The sequence below is a fragment of the Sturnus vulgaris genome, chromosome 6 (genome assembly GCF_052056855.1).
Source record: "Sturnus vulgaris isolate bStuVul1 chromosome 6, bStuVul1.hap1, whole genome shotgun sequence".
Taxonomy (NCBI): domain Eukaryota; kingdom Metazoa; phylum Chordata; class Aves; order Passeriformes; family Sturnidae; genus Sturnus; species Sturnus vulgaris.
The window spans coordinates 31,005,488-31,028,526 of NC_142248.1; the positions used below are offsets into that span (position 1 = coordinate 31,005,488).

The window sequence follows — 23,039 nt, forward strand, 5'->3', positions numbered from 1 at the left end:
GAACAGCATAAACAGAGGCAGCTGGATACATACAAAAGCAGAGTGCTGGGGCATATGAACATGGAAATTTGATCATTATACACATGCTAAGCTTCTTCCCATTCTTCCCACAAGAAGCTGAACTGTCCCAAATTGCTGTGAGGACAAATAATACAGGTAGCTAGTTTGTACTCTCTCTAGAGCATTGATGCACTCACTGGCTTCTCAGCTACCTCCAGAAGATTTGTCAGGCACACCACCCAACATTTTATTATGTTTTTCAGTGTCTTTTAGCCTATGTTTGTTCCTTTTAGTTTCTTGGTAACTACTCTCCTAATCTTCATATCCTCTCTCTAAAGATGGTAACACGTTGTTTTACACCCACAAAAATGCGGAATTTCAGTTCATTAAGGAGACTGTCACAAAATAAAAAACAAGAGTTACACATTGAATTAAAATTTGCTCACTGCTCAGGATTAAATCAAGAACTGTTACTCTCCTTGAGGCTTCATCTGGTTAGGTCCAAGCATTTATGAAGCCTAACAATGTAATTATAATGTGATAATAAATTACACAATTACTAAAATTGTAATGATTATTATATTCTGCATATGCCAAATGTCATGTAAATAATCACTTAAAGTGAAACTACAGGTATTAAATTTAGTCACTAAGATGCATGTAAATTCTAAACTCTATCAGAAGTATTTCAAATAGCTGAAGCTCATTACTAAGAAAGGAAATTATGTATAACCCTGTTCACCAAATCACAAAATAATAGATGTAATTGAATGTAATGGATTTATGACAATCAAAATAAAAGGAATAAACACACATCTTGGCTAACCAAGAAGATCACAATTGCTAAATTCCTTTGGAAGCTGACAAAATACCAAGGAAAACAAATATGGATGGCTATAAGCAACAAGCAACTGCATTAACTCAAGAAAATGAAGGAATACTTTGAATCTGAGTACCAAAAGAACTCACATTATGTGCCAAAGGGCTATATTCTGTATGAAACCTTAGTATCAGCATTAATCTGTGAATCTTAGAATACTTCAAATAGAGTATGTATTGTGCTTTAGCAGGTAGACTGGACTAGATGATCTCAAGACATGCCTTCTAGTTCCAGTTATTCTGTAATTCTCTGATGATTTTAATAATAAATTATCCTACCAACAGTTTAATGGTCTTGTCCATGTCACTCAGAAATACAGTACTCAGCTGACAATTAATCAAAGATTTTCTGACTTTCAATCCATATCATGACTTCAAGATTGTTGTTTTTCTTGGGCAGAAGCAGGCTGGAATGTTCAGAGATTCCCTTAAAGTGAAATAGGTGTAATAAAAAGGTAGATAAAAAATAAACTAGAGATCTTACATGTGTTTTTGCCAAACTGAACTGAGACACTTTTCAATAATATTATTTTCATTAAATGAAAAGATAAGCATTTTGAAGTGCTCTCCAGACAGGCATGTACATGCTTACTCACCCATAATCACTAGTCACCTTTTACTACATTTATTCTGATATACTATTTATGTCTGGTCTGGGACACCTAGAAGTCATTTAATCAAAATGGAAAGTGCTCATTCTTCAGTCTAATACTCCTCTCAATTACTTCATTTCAAAAATAGTTACAACTAATTTGCTCTCATCTGTGGGAAAGTTTTAGAAATAGATGTCTATCAAACTAGCCAGCTTGGGCAGCTACTCATCCACTCCATCCCTGGAAAGACTTACCTCCAGTTATGCCATTTCCAAGGGAAGTATCACACAGGTCACCTCTAGAAGTTCTGCCTCAAAGAGAGAATCTCTGAAGTGAACCATTAGCAAGTTAGCAAGTTTGCCAGGTCTGTGGCACTGCTTGGGAAAGAACTGCTTACAGCAATTCAGACTCAAAACCAGAGGGTACTGGCAGCATAAAGGGAAATTACATGAGGAAGTCTACGCAAAAATTTAGGGTAGGATGTCTTCATGGTAGGCAGGGCAGAGAATGATGGTGATTTGACCCAGTGACATTACAGCAGTTTTTGTAGTAGAGTTGCAGATCTACTCCAACACATCTTTCACCCTGCATTGAAGGCATATCAGTCAACCATCTCTCTTCCCAGGCTCACATTCACAACAGCAATCCTGCTTTCCAAGTCTTTTAGGCTGTATCTGTAATGCAGACAGGACCCACTCCACAGCCCTGTTCCTTCAGGAGCTGTTGTTTGAGCGTGTTTCTCATGAATGGTATGTTCTGTTATTGCCCAAGCTAATGGTTTAGCCCAAAATTATACCCTCCCACCCACCTTGTCAATCTATCCTAAACTACCCGACAATCCTGCTTTGTGCCAGCCCCCTGCTTGGAATTCCTCTTTGGAAATCCCCTAAAACTCAATGTCTCATTAGTCCATGTGACCCAGTTTTCGCCCCTACATCTCTCATTGGACAATGCCTTTGTAAACCCTACCCTTTATCCCTCCCAAGAATTTCTCCAATTTGCCAAGAATTTGTACCTTCCCCTTGAACCTCCCCCATATTTAAGTTGTTGCACCTTTGCCCATTTTGCATTTTGCCCTGCAGATTCACCAAAGTAATAAATCCTTTTTATCCCATGCAAAAGACCTCCCCCTCCTCCTTGCCTCCTTTGAACACAATCTGACAGCCAAAAGGCCATGGTGCCATAGCTCAAGCCACATCTAAGGCCTCCTGTTCCTGGGATGTGACCCACTCTGGGCACGGGACTGTAGAGGCAAAGTGAGTGCAGCTCTGGCTGGTGCATCAAGCCATTGTCTTCTCTCCATTTTCAGCGAATAGATGTACATATCTAAAGCAACTTATGGTGCCTTGAAGACTGTTTTACAAGAATTCCCTGTAAGGAAAATAACTTAGGAGACACTCCCCAGCAATACCCTCAATAAAGAAATTCAGTCTGATCTATAACCCCTGCATCATCATCTAGAGAAGTCTGTTTCTCTCCACTGACTACAGAAATCCTTACTGGCATTAACTATCATCTCAACTAAACATGTAAATGTTTCATGGTGTCCAATATGTAAAAAGTGCCACAGGTAATAAAAACAAAATTAAGAGCAGGCTATACAACACAAGCAAAAAACTGTCAGTGAACTTACTCTGAAAACCTTTTCCACCCTTGCAATACTCTTCCCAAAGATGGTTCCAAGTTGGTCTCCAATCCCAGCCAGCAAGAAGCCAAACAGTGGAATCCCAAATAGGGCATACAAGATGCAGAAAACCTTGCCACCCACAGTGCTTGGGGCCATCTTTCCATATCCTGAGGAGAAAAACAATTGTCAGACTCACAGAACTTATACACAGATTTTTAGAAAACAAACTAATAGGTTTTTAAAAACTGCTCTTCCTGTAGGCATATCTTTGTTCCACCTATAATTCCTATTTATAGACTTTCAATGACATGATGCCATTTCCCGGGCAAGCCATCCTCTGTTATTCCGTTTTCCTTGAAGCCTCAGTATCTCATGTTTTCTGTTGATTCAGTCTATCTAAAAGTGCTGTTTGTTTAATTGATCTAGCTGATGTCACAGCACAAAAATCCCTCCATGCTGGCCTGGTGCCTGCATGCTGTTGCTCCTCTTGGCCTGTGCCAATGGTTTCCTGACAGGAGTGTGATTCACCTGACAAGGCTCATTTTCAGTGGTTAGCTCATACTTTCCTCAGCCCCTCATCATACTGACTAGCTACACTGCAGCCTCCAAACTGTACCCACACTATAAAAATCTGCCCTTGAACTCTTTTTTCAGTAAAGCATTATCACTCCAGTAGACATGGTATTTCTGTTAAAATGTTAAAGAGAAAAAGAACCAAGAATTGTGACAGTAATATTTGCACCTTTTTATTTAAGAGCAGGTATTTTAATTGAAAATTCATAGACACTTTGATTTTAACTATACATAATTACTTAAATATTAAAAACTATCACATAATCACAAATCACTGATGCAATAATGATGCCTTGAGAGGCATCTAGAACAGAGGCTAAACAGTGTTAAAGGAATAAAGCAGGTATTTATTAAAAAGTCTTCAAAGGATACACCTTGGGCAGTATGAGAGCCTGGCCAAAGCTGCACTCAAGATGGACAACAGGTCACACATTTTCACACTTTTATAGGTTTTGATCCATTTACATTTTGGGGTTAATTGTCCAATTATAGCTTCAGGTTATGAAGTCCCATCCTCACAGATTGCTCTCCTCAATTCACTTCTGTTTATACCTTTTGGGCCTGAAGCTGCAATGGTGTCCTTGGTTCTCAGGCTGGAAAAGGATTGTTTTGTCTAACTAAATTGTGAAGAGAACTTGCTAACACTTTATATGAAGTTCAGAGTTATATACTAATGCAGTACAGAATCTGGAAAATATGAAAGCTAAAACTTAAGGCATCAATAAAGCGTCCAGAGAGGAGAAAATCTATGAAAGTGTCAAGTCCTATTCCTGTTGGGTTGGTGACACTGGCACTGGATATATCTGTCTGTCATGGGATGTTGAAAGAACTATGCTGACACACAATAATGCATGTCTCCTAACCTACTGTCATTTTCACAGCTGCATCCATCATTCCAGATTTCTCCTAATATTCCAAGAAGGTCCAGGCTCCATGGGCCCCAGGACTGAGGTTGACCAGGTAATCTGTTGAGTTTCCGCCTAAGAGGAGCCCTAATAGGCCTCTGGTGGATAAACTAAGACCATTTTCATGCCCTGACACGATACACAGACTTTATGCAGCCTATAAAAAAATTTCATTAATGGAGAATTTAAAACCAATACAGGCAAAAATATAAGATCTTTTCAATAAGTTACTTAATAGCAGATGTCAATGAATATGTCTACATAAACTATGCCTACATAGTGACATTTATTTAATGAGTAATTTAAAAGCTTATCACTTAGGTCTATTGAGTAAACAAATATTAAGGGAGGGTTTTCTTATGTATGAATCAGAAATGTTTTCTTTCTTGCCACCCGCTGGTTTTATGCTACAATCAAAAATGCATGGTAATGTAGCTTAATATAGAGGAACACAGATTGTACACTCTATACAATCACTCTTTCCCCCTCACTCTGACAGCAAAGAAAAGGCAGAGCTAAAGGCACAGACTCTACTGTTAGAGATGATCACCACAGCAAGTCTTTTAGCTGCCACAGGATTTTTTGTTGTTGTTATTGTTGTTATTTATCTGCATAAAAAGCCAACATAATTTAGTCAGATTCTCACACTTTATTGAAGGGTTATGTGATTATCAAGTTATTTGTCTGTAAAGTCACCAGTGTGTGCATCACAGCTGTAATGTGGAGAAGCACTTTATACAATTTTACAATTTATACCATTTTTTAATACAATTTAAAGCTGAACAATACACATAGAAAATGTAAATAAAAATCAACAATTTGCCAGTGGTTTCCACATGATTTGATCTCTTGATCTGATTATTATGACAGCACTGAAATCAATCTTAAAATTATAAAGTTACTATATAATTGTCATCAGATTAACTTTCCAACAATGTTATTGGGTTTGGTATTTTTTTCCTTCAGATTGTCTTCTGAAAGCCAAGCTTGTTGAACATTCTTCAAGAGAGGAGCTGGCTCAGAGAGGAAAGATTAAAAGCCTTAGCATATCTAAGGCCAGAAATCAAATACATTGCACACAATGTATGGGGAGAGAGATGATAAGGGCCTGAATAATGATCTTATTAAAATAAGTGGTTCAAGTAAAGTGAATGGAGTAGTTCAGTATACTCATCATTTAATACAGAGAAATGTGTCAATAACCAAGGCCATGAATTCTAGAAAGAAAAAAAAGTGTGTTTTTTACACAATGTATCATTTGTGGAATTCCTTCCAATTGTTAGTATGAAAACAAGTAAGAATTTTTAAAATTATGTAATAGTTATGAGAATACATTTCCAGCTACAAGGAGTAGGGTATGAGAAGAATTGCTTCAATCAAACTTCACAGCATAAGCTAAAATTAATTGATGTACTTAGGAAAAAAGTCACACTTCTGGGCAAATTCATCTATAATATTAAAATCAAAATCCCCGACAACCATAATGTATTTCATTTGGTACAGCTTCATGATGTTTTTAGTAAAAATTGAGACCATCTGCATCTACATCAAGAACAGGGTTATAAAGCCTGCCTGAGTGTCACCAGTTTTCAGCTCAGCATTGCTATTCTACCCTAATTATCTAAAAAGCTTCTGACATTTACCCAAAGACTCAGTGCCCTTGACACATGCTGGAGTCATGTCTTCTGCTAACAGAGAAATACACTTCAGCTACCTTTTTTCTTTGCTGTCTAACTTTCTCAAATTTTCATTATCCATGTCTCAGTCTATGTATTTTAAAAAATAAACAATAAACATACCTATAGTTGTAATGACTGTTCCAGCAAAGAAAAAGGCACCTCCAAGGTCCCAATGACTGCTGTTGTTAGAGGAATTTCCGATGGGACTGACTCCTGCGTTATCAGCATCAACAGCATGCTGCAAAGAAAATACAAAGAAACAGCAATATGAATATGTTACTGTATCCTATGAAAGTTGGTATAGGCTTCAAAGGGAACTTTCTATGACCATGGAAACAGCTCCAATTTAAGTTTTTAATGTGCATTCAAAGTATAGTAGCCTCTACTGTACACGTAAGTTGAATATATGACTGAATTGAATATCCATTAACTTGGAAAAAAGATACAATGCATAAACTAATGACAAAAGATAAAAAGCAATTGAGAAGTAGAGGGCCAACACCACAAATTCATCCATAAACATCATTCCTGTAGCAACTACTGCTAAAAGAAAAATTCCTCAATGGGAACAGTTCATGTTAGAAGCAGCTAGAAGGATGGTAAATACAAATAATCTTTGTGAAATCAACAGAAGCTAGTCAGCTAAGGATTTAAATCCCCAGACAATCAGTAATTAATTAAGTAATTTATATTTTATGCTAACTAAAGAGAAAGAAATGGCACATATAAACCCTGTTTGAAATGAATAAGATACCTATGGAAACATCATATAAAAACTTCGTGATCAGCTCAAACTTCCCAGTTGCCACACTACACATGATCTCATGTCCACAAATACAGCATGATACAGAGACTCCCAGAGACTGCTATAATGAAATATATCCCGGATAGAAGCTGAGGTAGCTATACTGCTTCCTGGTCATTGTCCTGTGTCCCACATGGTACTGAATCAAACCAGGCAGACATATCAGCCTCCTGAATGTTTGTTGGGAATTTCTAAAAATGCACCATATTGTATCATACACATTCACTTTTCATTGCAGCCTCACAGTCCAAAGGAAGACAGAGCTGAATACATCAACCTACAAAGCACAGAAATAAATCTCTCATCAGCATCTGGTATATTCACCTGAATTGCTCTAAGTTTACTTTTGAGATGCCCTTCAGCATGTATTTTCAAGTTGCTTTTAGATCTCATGCAAGCTATTCTTCATCATAGAGAAATTCAGACCTCACTCTAGAACAGAGCTGAAATGACTGCCTTTCTCCCTTCCAAATGTTCCCAACTGAGTGTAATTTCCATAAAACCACTGCAGAGGAACCAAGCTTCTCTTTTTCTGCCTCCTAACATTTCCAGCTGCTTTTCTCCTGTTCTGCTCCAACCTCACTTCATGTTGCTGTTATCAGCTGCTCACAATACTGCCAGACCTTCTCCTTCTCTTTCTGTTATTTGCTCCTCCTCCTAAATATCGCCACCAATCCTTAGCCTTGGTAGCTTCAGTGAACTTATTGCTGGCTCAACAAGTGAAGCGAAGTGCTACCTCTTGCATCCTCTCTTTCTTTGGCTTTGTTCAACATGGAATTCCCACCTATCAACACAGGTTTGACTTTTCTTATTCCTTTTCTTTAACTAGATCTCTTTTCCCTCTGATTTGTGATCTATGAATTGTCATGATGGTTTTCTATTTCACCTTTTCTTATACAGTCCATGTGCAAAGCAAGGTTAGCCATTCTATTTTACCATTGCCTCACTTCTTACTTGATCATGTCTATGAGTTCTCTCTTGATCTTCTCTATAACCTCACATTCTCTTGTGGGTTTGGCACTGACTTTTAAACACATCCACTTAATACCACTTCTCTCCCTATCCTTCATGATACACTCTTCTCCTCATTAACCTCTTTCCACCAATGGCTTACTCACCACATTTTTTCTTTTCTTCCACTTCCATTTTTCTCAGTCGTTTTTTGCCTGTATTTCCAACTGACTTCATGGTCATAAATGTTCCTCTTCAGCTTTTTTAGCCTGGGCAAGTTTCAGCTAATCTGCTTCCCAGCTTTTAGTTATTCATCGCATTGCCTCACAAAAAGGGAAAGGAGTGGGAGGAGAGGCGTATGGGCAAGAACAGAGACAGCTACATCTAAAGAGATCAGTACAGGACAGCCTTTTTAAAAAGTAGAGCTACTACATGCCAGGCTATGATGATTGTGAAACTATAGCATGAGCAAGTTCCAGCCTGGATTGGTTTCATTTCACGTGGGCAGAAAGCCAGGGTTCCTCAGCACATGTCCATACCTCAAAAAATAGGGATATAGAGAACGGATGCGTTTTGCACCAAACCCTTTGGAAGGGCTTCTGTACCAGTTGCTGGCATATTGCAGGTGGTGTGAAAGCAGAGATCATTTGTTGGTTTATGCAGAACAGCATAAATCAACATAACAGACAGGTTGCCTGTTTAAATAGGCCATGACACACAGTCAGCTACCCTGGTTACTTCTGCCAAGGAATGCTGTCTGCCCTCCCCTTGAGTGTGTGAATGTCAGCAAGCTAATTACACTTAAATCACACTTGAGTTTACACAGTTTAGCAAGTCTTTCAGGGCCAAGCACTAACCCCTGAAGTGAAGGAGTATCCTGTTGCCTTAGATAGCTTTGAGATTCTCAGGCTCCCTTCTCATCCAGAAAAAAATCATTTTTTCTTTAAAGCTTCACTGACATCATTCATTTATAAATATCCAACTATTCTAATACTGTCTTTTAATACATAGTATTTTGCGATGGAGGACAAAAAGAGAGCAGCAAACAAAAGCAGCCAGCAGTCTGCAGCTAACAGCACTTAACCGATTTTCAGCTCATGCACGAGAAAAGGATGCCTTACTACTACCACCACAAGTCCACCTACACAGAACTATCCTGCTAGATGAAAACTGACACAAAATTCAAACAATACTATTACTGGCAAGACTGTCCCAATTCAGACCATAAAACTGTACAAGTTTCCCATCTGAAACTTCAGATAGGCTTTACAGCAATGACCTGGAGAGCTGCATCTTCAGGTTATCTCAGAGTAGGAAAAATCCTGATTTCCAGAGTGCTAAACATTATGTAAACAAACTTCAGATATTTAAGGGATTTTAAATGAGTAGTTTCAGCTACTTTTATAGTTGAAGTATTGTTGAAAGTAACAGGTCATGAAAGTACCCAAAGCTGTTTCACACACTTGCTCCTTTCCTGATCCCTTTTTCCTTCTCCAGAGGAGCTATAAGTACACAGTTTTTTCATTATAGTTTATTAATTGAAAGTGCAATCTTCTTTACTGAAAAACTACCAACCTATGGTAATTTTTTCTTTTGAAATGCCACCCATTTCGGGGAAGGCAAAAGTTTGAAATACCTCAAAGGGTGATACAGTCTTTCTGGATGTTCCAAGTGATGGATGTATGCTAAAGCCAACAGGCAGGTAGGAATGAAGAGAATGACAAAACTGCGGAAGTAAATAAAAGTACTTGATATTATTTGTTTTTAAAAACATGCATTTCTGATCATAACTTTCTTTTTTGTTCCCTATCATTGCATAGATATGTATTTTACTCTCAGCCCCTTTGGTATCAGTATAGTATAGTCCTTCTGTAACAAAAAGATGTGGCCTGGTGACATGGTCTGCATGGGACCAAAGACTAATCCCACAGCAGAAGCCAGCATTTGTGGTGATACTGGGACAATTGAATCCTGTATTCCCAAAAAGAGTGAAACCAAACTGCATCTCAGCCTGAAGTACACTTCATCAATTCCACTTGCATAAACAAAAAGATAGCTGAAAGCCAGTGCAGCTGATGAGGAGAGAGAAACAGACTGTTTCTGGTTTCTCCATGAAAAGAGGCTTTTATCTGGTTCATTTGTTTATGTTTCTGTAATTTCTCCAGTCAAGATCCCAAGTATGAGGAAGACAAATCTTTTTCAAGGACAAGTGTAATATCCCTCTCAAGTGATGAGACAGTCAAAGATGTACCTAGCCTATGTGTTATCAAGGATAGGAATTTGATAGGAAAAGAAAATTCTTGTCCTTTTTTTTCCTAGCTCTATTAATTCCTCTCCACAGATCATTCTAATCCAATAATTATTATCTCCCTCTACAATTCTTTTAGTATTCTATCAAGCATACAAAGAGTTGCTTCAATTGCCTTTCATGCTCTGATATTTCTCTATTAGGATTATTAGGATGCTTCTCATTAGCAAGCAGCTTTTAATAACTAATTCTTTAATAATTTCTTCTATACTCCCTAACTCTCTACTTATTCTCTCTACCCATTATACAGAGATTAGGGGCCCTCATTATAAATTCACATTTATTCACTTTTCCACAATGGCATTTTCTAAGGACCAAGGCCAGCAATTTTTTTTTCAGGTTTAATCAAAGTAACAAGTTTTCAAAGCCCATTCCTGAAATATTTCCGCCTATCCCACAAAGGACTTTAGGAACCAATCAGCCAGAAAGTGATCTACCTACACTTAGAATGATTTGATAGTCACACATGCACTGTGTCTGAGGGTAGACCTACAGCATTCAACAGGGGATATGCACAGAGAACTAAGTCCAAAAGGTTTAGCTCCCTGTCAAGACATCAGTTACGTTCTGGAAGCAGCATAGCTACAGGACAGCTGGAGACTCGTGAAGCATCTCAGGCTAAGTCTGTCTCCTACACAGCTGGAGCAGCTCTGGATTGACATTACAAACCAGGGTGCCCACACCAAGGTTTGTAGGACAGGACCCAACATATCTGAATCCTTTTTTCTATCCTGTTAGGAGGAATAGAGTAAAATAAAGATAGGTGCAGAAGATAACTTCCAGAGGCACAGGTAGAAGGTTCAATAATCAGATACTTACCACTGCTTTTCTTCACAGTTCAAACAGTATTTTCTTGTCTTCAGCAACATGCAAGTCTTCTCCATAGTTAATTCAAAGTACTATTTTTTTGCCTGCTCTATCTAGAGTTTTCTTCTAGCACATGAAAATTCTTTGTCTTTGACATGGAAACAGCCTGGAAAGAAAAGCTGACTTATGACACTAATGAACCAAGCAAGCAGCAGCACAATGAAACATCTCTGCAGGATGTTCCCTTTCTTACTTACCTTCAGGGCAAAACTGGATCAGAACACTAATCCAAAGTGCCTAGCCAAAATATGAATTCTTTTTAACATAATTAGATAGTAAAGCCTGACTAGCTTATTTCCAGCTCTGCTTCCTTTGCAGCTTGCAGTCCAGCTCTAATGCGTTGCTGTAGTTATTAGTGGGTAGCTAAGTCATTAATAATATGACTTAGTTACCAGGTGGGTGATTTTTTATATACATATATACTGTAATCACTCACACTCCGAAATTAAATGCTGATGGACAAGGAAGAAGAAAGCAGCCTGACAATAACATAAGTTCTTAAGTAGCAAGCCACTCTATTTTGTATAATTTTGCAGGGTTCATTACGAAAGCAGGGCTCATTATGGAAGTTTTTACTCATATACAGTACATAGGATATACAGAAACAGATTATGAATGCCCTTATCAGGTCCATAGGAATTACTTTGCCAAAACACAAAGATGATCTTCCTATCTCTCCTAATGACAGATAAAATATGATCTTTCTGAGAAGCGTAACCTCCCCATTATACATTCTCTGTGTGTGTTATTACAAAGGCAGAATAACTTGGTTTTGAACCCAGCTACTAATAAGATTATTTTATAACACATAAAAACAAAAGGAAAAGGTTTGTAGTATGTTAGCAGATGTATCTAACAATGTTATTTTTCTTTTCAACTCTGTGTCCAGTCACCTAAGTCCTACTATCTTCTGCTATTTGATCTAATAGGTACAATGCAGCTGAATGTACTTGAAGAGCCTGAAGTTTCATTGTATTTTAGCATGTTCTAGGTTTCATTTTTCTCTAACTCTGAAAATCAAAAGTGTTGAGATAGAACACACAATGATGTCATTTTCTTAATCTGGTATTCACTATTTTGCCAAGCTACAGATCACCTACAGCCTTAGACAGTGTACTGGCTTCACTGCAACAAGTAACTTCAAATACAGAAATGGGCTTTAAAAATTTGCAGTTAAGAACTTCTACTTCAGGTGGCTTTAGAAAATTTGGACTGTACTGTGAAACATTTGACATTGTTATGAAAAAATTACCTGTCATTGTGTTAGTATTAGACAGACCTGAACCAAAATCCAACAGTCAAATACAAATTTAAATACTTTCAATCTCCCTAAGAATTTGCACTGCTTTCATCACCATCTTTCTTCTGAAGTTCTATGAATGAACTTCCAAGTCTGGACTCAGCAATTCACATTTGTGCTACCAGTGCTAATATTTGCAATGGGTTTTTCAAGATAAAGGTGAAAAGGATACTTCATCCCCACTAAATTTTAACAGCTTACTCATACAATGCTGTACATCTTCCTTACAGGTTTTCCAAAGCAGAATCCTTTGAAAGATTGAAATTTAGAAAAAGGTATACATTTCTCCATCATTATACATTCTCCATTGTAGGGACCATGATACTCCTTTGGTCTTCTTAAAAGATTGTTCCAGAGCCCTCCCCACAGTAAAATAATATAAGTTAGTTCTAAGGTTTCTCTCCTTGTATTTTTCCATATTCTCCAAAGCACAGAGGTGAATCAACACAGTCTTTCTGCAGAGTATCTGTGTTCATCTAAGGGCTTTCAGGTAGTCAAATAACATTAATTATGAATAGTTCTCTTAGTGGTAGACTGCACACAGCACAGCAGCTAGGACCCATGGAGGTTGCCACAACAGTCTGAAATCACAGCTATAAAGGCAGTTGCAGCATTCGGTGCAATGAAGAAATGTGTTGGGCCAGCCAGGGGGATGTCACTTTTGAGATCGTTATGAAGTTGTGGAAGCCCAGCGTTAACTCCCTGACATTATCTTCAAGCACGTTCCTTCACTGCTCTTTTGTGCAAGTCAGTTACAACCAGTTTTCCGTATAAGCATGCCCAGCTACATTCCTGGAGCCAGTTTCAGCCCTAGACATACAGAAGAATCCAAAGAAGCTTGTTCTTTATTGACAAATCTATTTCAATATTTCACATCTCTTGGTCTTAAGACATTCACATCCTAAGATGCTAAACCCATTTTAATTTATGACTTCCAGTTACCCACTGTAATGCCTGAGGACATATTGAAATCTCAGAAGATGGTAAGATTTGTCCAGAATATCAGTCTTCTAATGTGTGTTCATTATTTCAGTATCACCACTTCTGAGGCAGAAGAAAAATATTGTGTAAAATAAATAATTGGTGTTGGTACATAACTTAGGCTAGAGAATAAGGGCTGTTACTACTGTAGTTGGTGTGCAGAACTCCACAATCTGCTGAGGTGCTTTGCTTATTGTACCTTATATGAGTTCTGCTTTCTGGTTGGAAAAAATGTATTTTGCCTATCTTTTACTGGTGACAATCCCACCAAGGAAATAAAAGCTTCTTGCTTTTAGTGTTTTCAAAACATCCTTTAATCATTATCTCTAAGGAGTAGAGGGAAATACAGATCTCTGCAACACTACCGAGATAAACACATCTGAACCAATATCCCTGGGTCGTGCTAACCTAATATGTTCACCTGTCTTTTGCAGACAGATCAAGGATGTGATCCAAGCCATCCCTGATCCAAGCAATACCACTTCCTGCTAAAGCAGATTTATTTTTTTAGTTGTAGCACCAGGCTGCCCAAAGGTACAGGTCCAGTGACACAGTTTTTTACTCAAACTGAATTGTCTTCTGTGAACGCAGAGCACAAGAGGGAGAGACCACATCTAGTTGCAAAGAAGTTGAGGCTGAAAAGTAGGAGAAGGTCTTTTCTATCACATCAACGAGATATTGGAACATCTTATTAAAGGAAATAAGCTCATAAATTTGGTTCACCTACTGAAATGGTTTTTTAACACTGCTGATTAGATGGACACAAGGTTTCAGGGGATAGCTCCATGTCCTTTCAAACAGCCTGGAATGAACAACAGAGCTCTAGTGCAACACCACAAAGGGAAACACTGTGCTCTTGGAAGGCTAACATAAATTCAGATCTGAAATATAAGGCTGAAGTTTGAATATGTTCCTTAGGTAAGTCACATTTCTTATCTAATCTTTCTTTTCTCCAGGCTAACTGATAGGCTTCTACATGGAATTCCAGAAGATTCTCTCCTGAAGTCTTGCAAGATCCATAATACTTTCCTTGTCTAGAGTTTTAATCAATGAGAGCTAAATCTATCCTTGATAGACCTTTCTTGCATGTTATTACACTTTCGACTTAATCCTGCATACTTGAGAATCATTTCCTTCAAAATTGATTCTAAAACTTTTCATATTACATCAGCCTAAAAATTCCAAAGCTTGTAAATGACAATTACTTTCTGTTTTGATTTGTATACTTCGTCCTCCTTAATTTATCTAGAAATTACAACAGTAAACCTGCAAGTTCAGAATTCTTAGCTGAATATTTGTTTCAAAAATCCCACCTATCATGTTCTATGTGTCCTTCTGGTTGCTGTGTTTAATTTCGAAGAAAGAATTAAGTCCACTTGAAAATTTGTAGAGATGAGGGCATATGTCTTGCAAATCTGTCAGCTCTCTCAATTTTTTTTTCCAGATATTAGATTCTACTTTTCTTTGCACACTTCTTTCAGTATTCTTGTGAATACAAGTACCAATCTCTTCATTCTCATGCCCAGTGACAGGGCTCAAGGAACGGGATCTCCAGAGAAGTGGTCGCAGCATGAAGCCTGACAGAGTCCAAGAAGCATTTGGGTAATGCTCTCAGGCACATGGTGTGACTCTTAGGGTGTCCTGCATTGGGTCAGGAGTTGGAGTCAATAATCCTGATGGATCCCTTCCAACTCAAGCTTATTCTATGATTCTATGGTTCTATAGTTACAATATTTTAGAGACATAGTTTCTGCTTCTCAGACCTTAAAATGACTGGGAAAGAGCCTGCTCTTCACGCTATCCATTCCAAGGCCTTTGTGAACAATTTTGTTCCCCACCAACTCAGCTGGTCAATAAACCACTGAACTGTTTCTCCAAACTTCCAAGAACTACCATCCTCTTCACATGGCCTACCTGAATCAGTGTCTCCAGCTCTAGCTCGGTTACACAGACGTGCTCCCGGAGGAAGTCAGCCTTCTCGGATGCAATTGTGTGCTTCTGCCTGCTTTCAAAGGGCTGCTCCAGGGCACGGAAGACGAGTCCTCCCGCCACCAGGTAAACTACCACCACGATAAAGATGGCCACCACTGCTCTCCAATCCATGACTTTCTGCCGGCCTTGACAAGGGGTTTCCATGGCAGCAACAACAGTGGCTCGGGAGGAAGCGGAGAATTGTGGAGATGGGTAATGCCCTTTAGTTTTGGGCTCAGGCTCACAAGCTGGCACTGCTGAGGGAACAGTCACTGAAACACAAAGAAAAAAACCTTATTCAAAATCAAATCTTTTAGGGTATGACCTTGATTTTCATAAAAACTTCCCTAAAAACCATTTTCAAGACTTTTACATAAATCATGTTCTTTACATAAGATATGGTTCTTCTCATCTGGAAGGTTCCATGTCTGCTTTGTCCATCCATACTCAATGGACACCTCAAGGGTTTCCTTTGCCTCTGTAGAACTTCACCCATTACCTCTAGAACTGGACAGTCCAGTTACAAGTGCAAAAAGTTCAGAAATATGCAGAATATATATGCAAAATGAACATGAAAATTCTGACCAGCTAGGATATAAATTACACATGGTTGTGTTTGGTGAAGGACCCTAGCAGTGGTCCTTTTACATCCTTAATTCATAATACTAATAGTATTAATAGTGCTAAGAAATGGAGCTGTTAAAGAACACTGATCCCTACCTGACCTGGTATTGACAGAAACAGAAAATGCTTTGCAAACCACAGTGCTATTTGGCTCACTAACATAAACTGGCCCGTCTATTTACTTGAATTCACAAAACCATCACTCCTGAAAATGTCCTTAAAGCCTGGAAGCTTCACAAAGTTCAGCATAAATAATGTGTCAGCCAGAGTATACGAGATGTCTGAGGTCAAAGTTACATGCCAAGTGCAACTGTGGACCTCTCACCTTGGGACTGAGACACTCTATAGCCTAGATGACCTTTACAATACATCAGAGCTAACAAGTCCTGATCTCCAGTTGGACTTAATAGCCTAACCACTGCTACCAATGCATGTAAATCAAAGCTAGGTCATCTCCAAATAATTCAGATGTCTCATCATCATACTTCCCCACTCTCTGTTGCTAGTGTTAACAATGCAGGTTCCTCAGCATCCACTGATATAATGGTACCACATGTAGGATTTGAAGATGCTGGATTCATTTTAAACCAAATTCCTGTGTAATCTTACCATGGTGCAGCTGCCACTGGCCTGTAAGTTTTTTGAAAACAGATTCATTTTTCTGCATATCAGACCTAAATCAGATTACAGTTAAAATACAGCTACTTTAGGTGCATTCTCTGAACTTATTCTCAATCTGTCTTTACTTTTTCACTTAGAAATTAAAGCAGAAAGATTTACAACATCCCATCAGAGTGGCATTGTAACCCCATTCTTGTTGTATGTTCTAAACTTACAACATGATTATACTTTGAGTCTGAAGTGGGCCAAAATTCTTTCCCAACAGAAACCATTTTATGATACTGAATAATTTCAGAACTCAGGTGTTTACTACAGTCATGTTTTCCTACAAGCAATACAACTCTGAAGCACTGCATGGAGGATAGAGATTCCAGCTTACTTAATCAGTAAACTACAGAAATCTATAGTTGCTTTACACTTACAGTTAATATTTTGTTTCATATATGATGTAGAGGTTCCAGATACCACATAGATTAGAAAGGATCCAAGATCAGAGCAAAAGCCTTTGTGGTTGATTCCTTTTTTATTTGTTTTGCAACACCCTGTGGCACAGCTGTTCAGTTTGTCCATCAAAAGATCTTTATGGTTCTCAACACTTATTAACCAGGATGGGGTGACATCAGACTTAAAAGGATATTTTCTCTTACCTCCAGATACATTTCATATGACTTTTAAGAACTTTGTGTGACAATAGGAAGAAGAGTGACAGTATTAGAAAAAAGTTACATTTTTAGTAAGATATCAGTATATTTATTCTCTAAGTCTCCTGAAAGTATTATTGTAATAAATACAGTGAATTTCAGCAGGAAACACCACAAAATTATGTAGAAGAAACATAAAATATTGAGGTTGTATGAAGCCATTGGAACTTCCCTTTCTCTATAGGCAAGTATCTTAAACCTGAATCCAAACATCCTGACTGAACTAAATTTGAGTACTCACAGAAGTGGCTCAGCTGATGTAACTCTGTGTAACATAGCTTCCACAGGTTCCATAGAATTCATATAGTTTGAATTAGTTAGAGCCCATAACTACTGTGTATATTGTAAACCAACACCAAATCTGTGAGCCTGAGGGCTGATTTTTCGCACTTCAGATTACCCAGCATCAGGATCCAAAGCTTACATGGCAAGAAGAGAGCAGAATTCATGTGACAGAATGCTACCATTTTTTGAAACAGGTATCCACCTTATCACAACTGGCATAGTCCAGTGTTGACTGGGTGAGACTCTCAGTGGAAAGCCTTTGATATGACACAAATAAGTCAAGAAGATAGAAGTCAAGAGCTGGTATCATTAAAACAGCATTTGTGAGTTTTCTTCTCCTCTCTGCTAGTATAAATGCTTTTTCTTATTCAAATAGTGTTCCTGGCAAAGTGTTAGTAACAGCCTTACAGTAAAATCATGGCCTGTTTGATTCTGTCTTCTAAGGAAAATGTGTTGTACTGATTTAAGAATAAGTTCAGTAGAGAACATATAATGTTCTTATAAATATTTTGTCAAATAGCTTAGTAGATTACTATCCTCAGCTTGCTTATCTCTAAAAAGAAGAGAAAAAGAACTGTCTTCGTTTTTAATTTTCTGCTATTAGTAATAGCTATCCTAAGTGAATGTAGAACTGTTGATCCTAAAGTGTTTTATATTATATAAATAAATGCACAGGACGACTGTACTAAAGCAGCTAGTTAAGCAACTGATGCGTAACAGAAATCTTACAAAGCAGATGAACAAGGCACAACTGCAGTCAACACTGCAGAGATTTTAAGCAGGAGTTAGGTATTGGAAGAACAATGCAGATATTCCATCTAGGAGCTATCCCACTCTTTACAAGACAGTGGGTAAGAAGCAAGCACTTGGTAAGAAGTCAGAAATTCTGATTTCTAATTGGAACAGTGTCTCTGAACCTATACTCTCACAAAGGTGTTGCCATTTGCCTTTAAACCATGGTTTCATCAACTGCAAAAAGAGAAAGTAGTGCTTACTTTTCTACAAGTGCCCTGGGAGTGTCCATTTCTGAAAGTAAGAGCTAACTAAAATTCTAGAAGTTTAACAAGCAGCTTTACTAAAACCAAAGGACAAACTACATTGGCAATTCAACAATGTGCAGAGGTATACAGCTTTAAAAAATTAAGGACTACATAAATTCTTGCATTTGTATAGGCAATTTAGACCATAGTTTAGGACAAACATAGAGCAAAATATAATAAATGCAGAACAATCCCTACTTCATTTGTTCATGTTTTTTCAAAACAAGCCATTGTCAGAACAGGCTTTTCCCCAAACAGAGCCTCATCCATATGTTCATTAAATCACATCAAAGAAGACTTAATCAGTCTCAGTGAAAGCAATGATAGATCTCCATTCACATTCATGCACTGTATTAGCTGACAGCTAATCTCATAGGTACAGGAACCCTCAAAGGAACACTCTGGTGTTTCAAAACAGGCCTTATCCCAGTAAAAGGATGCCAGAGAGCAAAGAAAGGTAAATTCCTGATTGTTTGGATAACCTTCAAAATTAAACAACTGAAGATATTAATGTTCCAAGTTAAACTGCAATGTTAAGATCTGTACAGTTGTTCACATTTGAGATTACTGCATTACCTGAGCTTGTACCGGCAAACATGACTGCCAGGGTTCCCAGTGATGTTTGAAGACCTTAAATACCTCAGACTTCTGCTAATATTGATGAGAATTAAGGAAGCAAAATCTCACTTGCCGTCAAGATGATGGGGCAAAGCTTAACTGGTTAAAGTTGTAGACAATTCCCTGCTATGGAGAGCAGAGGGCCCAGTGTGCTGAGCAGGCCCAGCCCAGAGCAGGCTGTGCTGCCTCCTGAGCCTGGGTCATGGACATCACCAGGACACTGCCCGGCCTGGCATGGCCCTCAGAACACTGCCCTTCCTGAACTGCCACCTACGGAGCCAAGGAGACGGCAGCACATAGTCCAAGAAAGGACTTCAGGGCCTTGGGATGTTTGGTAAGGGAGTCTGAGGTGTGGGTGATGTTCTCCTCTCGAGTTACAGTTGAAGGCAGCATCATGGGAAGAAATGGACAAACTGAGTCTATGGCTCCACGGCTCGTGTCATCGTCCAAATTTTGGGGGTTTTGACAATGGAATGGTTCGACACAGTTCCAGGCATGCTGGCATCAGACTGGCTCACCTTCCTCAGCAGTGGAAGAGAGTCTTTGCTTAGGAACTAGTGGGGCTCACTGGCAGGGCTTTGTGCTAGATGTAAGGGGGTAGAGGGGCAATATGAGGCTTGTCCCTGCAAATGTCAGAGGATGTGAAAATAGACAGCTAGAGGGACAGGGTGCTAGAGAGAGCTCTTTACAGTGACTCTGAACTGTACTAGCCACCCTGGACCATACCTCCAGTCTTAGGGAGATGAGCCAGGAAGTCCTAACAGAAGGGAAACACCAGGGAAATTTCTGAAAGGAATAATGGGGTATTCCTCTAGGAAGGCAGCCTGGCAGTCCCCGGGAGCAAGAAATTGGACAAGGAAGGCAAGAGACTGGTATGGCTGAGGCTGAGTAGGGAACTGCTGGTCGAACTAAAGGTAAAGAGGCAAATGCATAGACTGTGGAGACAAGGACATGTAACCTGGGAAGAGTATAGAGATCAAGGGATGGGGTAAGGAAGGCTAAGGCAAAGCTGAAACTGAACCTCACAAGGGACACCAATAATAACAAGAAGGGCTTCTAATGGCATGTTAACCAGAAAAGGAAAGTCAAACAAGCCCCCTGATAACAGTAGCCCCTGATAAACAACACTGGTAAACTGTTAACAACAGATGAGAAGAGGCTGGGGTACTTCACAACTTTTTTACCTCAGTGACAGCCTGTGTTCAACTGACTTTTGACTATGAAAACATCAAAATGTGGCTTTGCCACAGTGACCTATATCCTGGAAACTATCTTACTCAATATGCTAAGAACACAGGAAATACAAAGAAACCTGGTTTCAGAGGAGAGTTTCTTAAATGGTTTAAGCCAAATAATTTTTTTTTAATAAACATGCCCTTCTCTGTGTTACTGCTGTCACAATTTCTATTATGAAAAAATTTTATAATGTCTTTTTTAGTACTTCATTTTCTTCCACATCCCTGTGTTACACAGACACACAGCAATGTATGTACATTTTAATGAGAGAAAAATAGACACATCAAATAAAAATGCTGCTTTCACAGGATTCAACACAGAATTACATAGAGGCCATGTGCACTTACAAATTCATAAACTCAGCAACAGGCTTTAAGTTTGAAACATGAGTTGATCAAAAATGAAATCGGACATTTCATCTCCCATTTTAGTGGTGCCATTGAAGGTAGGAAACAAAATACTTTCAGCTCAGTAAAAAGTTTTGTTGATACATGTCCAAAGGTAGGTACCAGTATTTTTCCCAAAATCCTCATAATACAACAGGAGGTTTCTTTAAAGAAAGGAAATTATGCATTCTTCTGACATGTTCATAGTCAAACATCCAAAATTTCCCATGAAGCTTTTCTTATGTTTATATTAAACTAGAAATTTAGTTAGAATTATGAAGTAATCTAATCGTGTAGCCCAGTTTCAGTGAGAAAATTCAGGAGCAAATAGTCTTCCCTACAGCTTTTACAAGATCCTACATTGGGTTGTTGTCAATTCTACATACTTCCTGTAGCACTACTTAATAAGCCAGCATTCTTTCCTGAACTAATATAGAAATACGATTTTTTTGTCAAGTGTATGAAGTTGCAGCACAGAGTTCTCACGCATCAAAGCTCAGAAATGCCTGTGAGGTGTTAACGAAGTCCACTACAGCTTCCCTGAACTGACCACTAAGACTAGGTGGATCCACCTTCTTTAGAATGGATCATAAAGGACTGGGGGATGAAGAGACTTCACTGGCCATAATTGGTTTAAAGTTATTTATTTCATTTTAACTGAATTTTTTCCTCCCCAAGTCCCTCTTCCAAAATAGCCACACACCGAATTTAACATTAAAAAGTTTCCTGACTGAACAATACGGAAGGGCAGGAAAATAAGCAGCCCACCAGTGGATAACATATTAATCTTTCACTCCAAGGCTCTTGCTCTTCTCCAAACAGAAGTTCCTGGGGGATGTGAGTATCTAGCATTTGCTTCCAATCTAAATCTTTCCCACAGACTCCCCAGGTTCTTTCAGATAAGGGCTGCTGGAGTTAGGATAGCAGGGCTGTGCCTGGAAGTCATAGCAAGTATAAGAGGTATGTTAGAGAAATAGTGGAGGCAATCAATATATTAAGATATTGCCTATATGAACTTCTCAAGAATATGTCGCAGACAGAAAACGCATGCAGACCTACGAATGAAGGGAATTGGATGGTCTAACAGGAAGCAGGTGAAAGTAATGAAATACTGAATTTTCTGTCCCCGTGTTACCAAAAAAATCACTAAACCATCAAAATTTTGCATTTTGAGGACATTACAAATAATTTCCACTGATTTACGTGTTATTCCACTCTCCACCTCCCATTCATCTCTTTCTGTTGTGGTTTTTAACAAGTTTTACAGACAGCATCCATTTAATCAGCACAATGAATATTAAATTTTTATAACTGGACATTCAAAAATCTGATGTTGGTTTAGAAAGTCTGGCTTTTAGAACAAAAATCCCAGTCGGTAATGGCCATGTTTGCCTTTGTGTTTGTGCAGCATCTTCGCATGATGTGGGCTAATTAACAGGTGACGTTACAGCTGTGATCAAGAAATGGGAGAAAAATCCTGCCTGCAGGCTACGATTATGTATGGGGCAGAACACTGGTATCCCTGTGGCAGTTGTTCTGGATTGAAGAATAAGAATAATAGGAATTGCTATCTGGGGACCACAGGATTCATACAGTCATGGATCAAAAAAAGTGTTATCAGTGCTGACATGTTTTACACCAGTTTGGCCTTGGTCCTTCTTCCTATCCCCACAGGATACCCAAATTGATCAGTGAAAGTCATTGCAAGCTTGCCACACAAGGGGGATTTCACCCTAACGTTCCTACAGCATTTTGGTGAGAACTACCACTGAAATAAGAAGCATTACTACTGCATTTACTGTTGATGAAAGCAAAGCTTTACACATTGTTAGGAAAACACAGAGTGCCTCTGATCATAGAGCTTTTCACTGCAGCAGCACCCCCTGGGTTAAATCTAACACTGTTTTCCCTGAAGAGGATTCTCTAATGCAGCATTAGTACTGCTGACTTCAGTAAAATCTCAGCTGTCTGCTGCAAATGCAGCCATCAGCAGCCAGGCATTCCACGGAGTATGAGACACAGGTGAAGGCAGAAAGGACAATACACATTAAACAAAACAGATTGGATGCTGTTAGAAGAAAAGTAGCAT

General features: G+C 38.6%; 1 protein-coding gene across 1 annotated transcript in view; it reads right to left on the minus strand.

Annotated features, from left to right (window-relative positions):
- Window positions 1-23,039, minus strand: part of KCNK10 (potassium two pore domain channel subfamily K member 10) — a 65,048-nt gene that overhangs the window by 26,051 nt on the left and 15,958 nt on the right. The window contains exons 2-4 of the mRNA XM_014869855.2: window positions 15,383-15,711; window positions 6,377-6,494; window positions 3,106-3,266 (exon numbers count right to left, since the gene is read on the minus strand). Of these exons, the coding sequence (XP_014725341.1) occupies window positions 3,106-3,266; window positions 6,377-6,494; window positions 15,383-15,711 (608 nt within the window). The remainder of the gene's footprint in view (window positions 1-3,105; window positions 3,267-6,376; window positions 6,495-15,382; window positions 15,712-23,039) is intronic.